The sequence below is a fragment of the Pinus tabuliformis genome, chromosome X, assembly GCF_031772625.1.
Source record: "Pinus tabuliformis cultivar Carrire ecotype Pingquan chromosome X, CPIR1, whole genome shotgun sequence".
In the NCBI taxonomy this organism is placed as follows: domain Eukaryota; kingdom Viridiplantae; phylum Streptophyta; class Pinopsida; order Pinales; family Pinaceae; genus Pinus; species Pinus tabuliformis.
This window is the reverse complement of record NC_142308.1, coordinates 347965171-347971170: the sequence shown is the minus strand read 5'-3', so window position 1 is coordinate 347971170 and position 6000 is coordinate 347965171. Positions and strand designations below refer to the sequence as shown.

At 34.7% G+C, this 6000-nt stretch overlaps 1 protein-coding gene across 2 annotated transcripts in view; it reads right to left on the bottom strand.

Moving 5' to 3' along the window:
• Nucleotides 1-1550: 1550 nt before the first annotated feature.
• The window catches only part of LOC149139893 (uncharacterized), a 26171-nt gene continuing 21721 nt past the window's right edge, over nt 1551-6000 (bottom strand). Inside the window, exons 2-6 of one of the 2 annotated variants that reach the window (XM_089446319.1) lie at nt 3300-3883; nt 2947-3207; nt 2615-2817; nt 2438-2529; nt 1551-2166 (exon numbers count right to left, since the gene is read on the bottom strand). In XM_089446319.1, the coding sequence (XP_089302445.1) occupies nt 2030-2166; nt 2438-2529; nt 2615-2817; nt 2947-3207; nt 3300-3883 (1277 nt within the window). In that variant the 3' untranslated portion in view covers nt 1551-2029. The remainder of the gene's footprint in view (nt 2167-2437; nt 2530-2614; nt 2818-2946; nt 3208-3299; nt 3884-6000) is intronic. The other variant, XM_089446320.1, reaches the window with a different exon arrangement.

The following is a 6000-nucleotide window of genomic DNA, read 5'->3' as shown; positions in this document are numbered from 1 at the left end:
TTACTTATCCAAATTTGACGATCTTTAGATCGATTTTGGTCCTCTCGAAAAGAGGAATTTAATGCTACAATTATCTTCCCCAAAGGAGCTGTCCAAAGTGGAATTTGGCCCTAGTTGCCAATTTTAACAAATTCACATATTGAATTGATGGTGGAAAATATGTAAATGGGTTATTCTGTTATCAAATTCACATACTGAATTGCTAGTGGAAAATTCTGTTATTCTACTGCTATACTTGTTATATAGATATCAGATGAATTGCTAGTGGAAAACGTTGTTATCCCACTGCTTTGCTTTTAAAGGGGCGCACCATATGGCCTACAGATAAATCTGATCATTCACAGTGATTACTTGCAGTAAACAAAACTCTGTAGCATTTATCATATGCCCTAAAACAATCCAAATATCCAAACAAAGTTACGAAATAGCATAACCTATTCAAAAAACTACTTTTTCTAAAATTTATAAAAGTGCCAAAGCACCTGCTGAATGTATTAGCACACACATACTGAATTGCTAGTGGAAAATTTTGTTATTCTACTGCTATACTTGTTATATAGATATCAGATGAATTGCTAGTGGAAAATGTTGTTATCCCACTGCTTTGCTTGTAAAGGGGTGCACCATATGGCCTACAGATAAATCTGATCATTCACAGTGATTACTTGCAGTAAACAAAATTCTGTAGCATTTATCATATGCCCTAAAACAATCCAAATATCCAAATAAAGTTACGAAATAGCATAACCTATTCAAAAAACTATTTTTCCTAAAATTTATAAAAGTGCCAAAGCACCTGCTGAATGTATTAGTGTTCATGTTGAATATAAATTCGTTTTTTCTTTCTTGAAAGGAAAAATTATAAAATTTAGTTTTCAACAGAACGATTACTGGATGGAGGCCCAAAGGTTTAGCAGGGAATACACTTTATTATGCCAGGAAAAACTCACTATTCTAGCATTATATGATGAAGATTGCCCTCCATTGCTTCTCAAAATTTTCCTATGGGAATTTTGCTTCTTTGCTGTTATTGGAGGAAAATGCCCTAGATCTCCATCCTCGAACTTTGCTGCGTGTGCAAGCAAAAATTGATCTAAATCTTTTTTGAGGGTGGAAAATTTAACCTGAACTCGAACGCCTGCACATGTGAAAAGAGCCAAGGACCCCCTTCTTTTGTATTAGAAAATCAATTATATTTATATCAAAAAGAATATAATTTGGTGTTACTTTAGCCCAAATATAATACATTATTTAATATTAAAAATTTTGTGTACTTTAAATTTTCGACATTTAGCTCTGTTTTACCCCAAAAAAATTGCCTCCAAAGAACTTTCGAATCTGCCATTTAAAATACCATTCAAATGCCACCAAATTTGTCATTCTCGAAAACCTAAAAGACTAAAGGTTGCCGCAGCCATCTTCGTGTAACAAAAAACAAAAAGAAATGCTGCATTTATGGTTCAGTACCCAAGAGAACCAATGATGCCAGTCATATGCATTGAAACATAACAAAGGGCAAAGAGGGAAATTTTGCCACAACAGTATGTAAATAAAGAAAGATTCCATGTAAATCCAAAACATGCTTTATGTACAGTAGTGCATTAGCTTTGGGACATGCTAATGAAAACTTTGTATTAATTACAATTTGGCCGTTCCTGGAACACTGCCTGTGAAATTCTCCATAGCAAGAGAGAAGCGGATAAATGTTAGGTTGCCTGTAAAATGTCATACAAATAAATGATGGCCACAAATAACTGCCACAGTGCCATATGCTTTTAGCTATTTCAAATTGGAGGCTACAAATAAGCAAACAGACAAACATCAGCAGCTGAAATCTTGGTGATGTTTGTACATGTTACGGTCAAGGCAGAGGAAAAGAAAAGGATAGTACAGAAAGGGTGCCAGAAAATTAGCCCCATAAATTTTTATTACAGCATCCTTCACTTACAAAGCAGCTTGCAAAAGCGAAGGAAGACTTGAAGAAGATGAATAAGCAGAAAGATATCTTGAATCGATTTAACAATATTTATTAGCCCTTATTTATGTATCCCATCTGCAACTTATATTGATATTCTTCTTTCCATGTAAACTTATCCGCAAGCCATTCACCACTTTTGCTACGCCTATTGAAGTCTGTTCTCCTCAATGATCCATTAGTCCCAAATACTGCAAAATCAAGTGAAGATGCAATGGTAAGTCCTATCTGCATAAATGTCATAAACCAGGCCGTTAAAAATAAAATTAATATATTTTCATAGATCAGGCTCATTGAAAAAGAACTCAATATATGTGCATCTATTGCTTAATGCTCATATAAAGAAAAAGTAAAAAAGATAAGGCTCCTCTATGCAATTCAGGACATGAGTAAAGAGGTGAATCCTGTTAATGAAATCCTTCAAAACAAGGAATCATTATTTCAAAACTTCTAGGTACTTACCTTCATTCAAACTGCAAGTTTTTGCACCGGTAAATATCTCATCAGGGTCAATATATTGTTGACTAGTGAGATGTTGAATCAAATTCTCCTTCCTGCAACAAGAAAAATGAGGCAAGGATCCCAAAAGGAAACTCAAAGCTGTTCAAAAAACAAACTTTTACGAGAATAATCAACTACCTTGCCCAGAGTGGTATAAATTTTCCTGGAGCAGCATCTTCATCGTCATCATCTTCATCTGAACCTTTATAGGGTGATATCTCATATGATTGAATATTAATGTCAGGCTCAATTGATTGGAGTAACATTTTGTTAATGCCTGGCATCGACTGCCCTTCTGTTTCATGTTTACTTTTTGAAAAACTATTGCACATGCTTGATACCTGTAATTAAGTAGCAAAAAAGAAGTCCTAAGTGTCACATTATAAAACAAAGAACTGAATACAGATCTAGCCTATATAAGCAATTTCCAAACTTCCTTCCTCTCTAGTTATCACCACTAAGTTACTAACATATTGATACCGCATTGCAGGATCTGAGCCAAGTAATCTGATCCTTGATACCTTCCCAGCATTTGCCTTGTGGGCTTCATGTGTTGCTTCATGCTGCTGATGGGTTTCCTCCAAATGTTTTGCATCCTTCAATGTGAATTTAATAGCCTTTGCATCCTCCTCTAGTCGTCGTCTGCGCTCGGCAGCTTCCTTTTCTTTTTCTATACGTCGTTGCTTCTTTGCCTCTTCCTCCATTGCCTTCCTCTTCCGCTCATATTCATCCTGTTCCAAAATGTGCAAGGATTTAGTTCACATCTTTGTATAACTAAACGCATCAATGTAGAAAATACATTTATGAGATATACTGTATATACCAGAGCTCTCCGCCTTTGTTCTTTCACTTCCTTATCTGCACGTAGTTGCTCTTCAGTCTCCTTCTGCTGCCTATGTGCCTCTTCTAATCGCTTCCTCTTTTCCTCACGATCTCTCCTTTCTATCTCTTCCCTTTTCCTCTTTTTTGCTGCAAGTTCAGCTTCTTTCTTCTTCCGTTCTTCCTCTTTCCGCCTTTGCTCCTCTTCCAATTTTCTCAGTTTTTCTTGTTCCAATTTAGTCTTTGCCTCTAAGGCTCTTTTTAACTTCAAATCAACACCATAAGCAGAGGTGTCTAACTGAGAAGAATTCTCTGCATGAGATTTTGGCAAAGCACATCCAACTGGCTTTTTTCTCACCACACCATTTGATATTGATTTGTTACTGCAATCACTGGTGGCCCTTATGGTTTCTTCTCCTTCTTTCTCCCCTCTGTTACGTTCTTCTTTGGGTTTCTCCTGAAAGTTCTTTTCATGTTCACCACGCCTTGCTAACTCTTTCCTCATTTTGCGTTCATGTTCTTTTTTCTCTTCCATTCGTTTTGCAACTTCAGCAACCTCCAGAGCTTTCACTTTGACATCTCTCTTTCCTGCAGGGAAATACCGTGAATTTAGAAACACCAATTTGGGAACATATCACAAAACCTATCAAAAGCCACATATTGTAGAGTTCTGTACTTAATTTACAATTCATGTGAAAGATTAAATAGTGCAAGTGGAGTCCCCAACTTTCATTTTCTACAATGGTAATATTAAACTAATCAGTATTCTATCCTGCTATATACTAAAATCAATAGGAATGTAAATCCACCTATTACCCTTTCAAAAACACATATTATTTCAACAGCTACATGCTTCATTAAAAATATTGAAAGCTGTAAAAAATTTCAGATAACGGGAAAATATGACTTCCAGTAAATTGGATTCCAGCATATGCCAGTATGAAGAGGCAAGTGAGCTTTTGTGACTATTATTTGCTACAGGTAAGCTACAGGTTAACAATATCAACTTAAGTAATCAGTATTCGTAATTTAGAAAAATATAAAAAAATAATAGATCATAATAATTAAAGAAAATAAAAGAATTATGAAAAAGCTATTTCTACTAGAGCTGAAATTGGTCGTTTGGTAATTCTGCAATATGTAGAAAGGCAGCCATTTAAGGGTGGATTTTCCATTCAAAAATGCCATCTGCAATACTTGAAAAGACATTTTATACATAGCTGACATGCTCGTGAGTACTGGCTAGTACTTGCCAAGTATGCATAGTATCTCGAGTCCGTATTCTCCATAATCGTCAGTAACTTTTCACTGCATTAAAATGATTTTGTGTTTTTTGTACTGCCAAGTGTGAGAATGCCATGTATGCCAAGTAACCTTCCTTGGCAAGTACAAGTTGAGTATGAATACAGAAACTATGATTGTATATATGGATGGTCATTCTTGCATTTTACAACATGGACATTCCTGGACTACTCATAAAGTTTTAACCATCTACATATTCATTTTTTCTGTGATCAAATTAGACACAGGAAATCTGTCACTTCCTACTCTTTGAAGTTTGAACCAATCAACTATAACATTACTTGGAAAATACAGAACAAAAGTTGATGGATGATAAATACAAATGAAAAAAAAGGCTTCAAGGGAAGGGAAATCATGAAACCCTTTATGCCCCATACGATTGAAAGCATCAATTACCCTACCTTTTAAGACAAGACTAAAGGGACAAACTTAATCTACACTGCTTGAAGGAGATTGAAGCTCATTTTGAGTTCAAATCAATGATAAATATATAAAGATCCAGTCAGCGGGTCCTAATCTACTTTAGGGTTGTTTCAAGAAAATTGAAGCACATTTTGAGTTCAAATCAATGATAAATATATAAAGATCCAATCGGCTTGAATCGCTAATCACAGAATCATTAAATAAAAATAACAAATTGTTAATGTCATGTTGCATACAAATAAATTGGAGGCTTTAAGCAAGACATGTATGCAATGAGCACCAGAGTTGAAAAAGGTCCAAAAAACAAAATATTGTCCACATCAGGAAAATATTGCAAAGTATCGTGAAAATTACGAAAACAAAAAAGAGAGATATAATAGTCGAAAAATATAACTTTTATGCACATCTGTTCGCAAATGGTCGATATTTTCACTCGTCACACAATAATATCACAATATCTAAGAGAATATTGCGATATTTGTGGGTGCTATTATCATTTCAGTGATAAAATTGAAACATCGCAATAATATCACGATGTTTGCAACAGTGATAAGCACAATAAGGGATTGGCAATCGTTTTCCTTCTGCACTTAAGATCTTTTTTCTTTTCTTCTATGAGTGGAATTAGATGCAATAATCTCCATTATCCTTTCTTCACCAGTTGGATGTAATTTTACAAAGGCATTGCTCTCATCACGGCTTCTTCAGAAATTATAAATATCCCTGTGCCAGATGTGTAACAGATGTAGTTACATCAAAGAGGCCAGCAAAATTTTAGGGGCTAATATTCGCCATTTGGATATTTTTCATTTTTTTTCCCAAAAATACTTACCAATTCAAAATGAATATTCACCCAAATATCTTTAGGATGAAATCATATGATGGTAAAATTTGTCAGATCATTTATAAAATATATGAAGTCCTTAGAATTTAAAAACATTCACAAAAGTATCGCCAAATATCTGTAGTTAATATTTTCA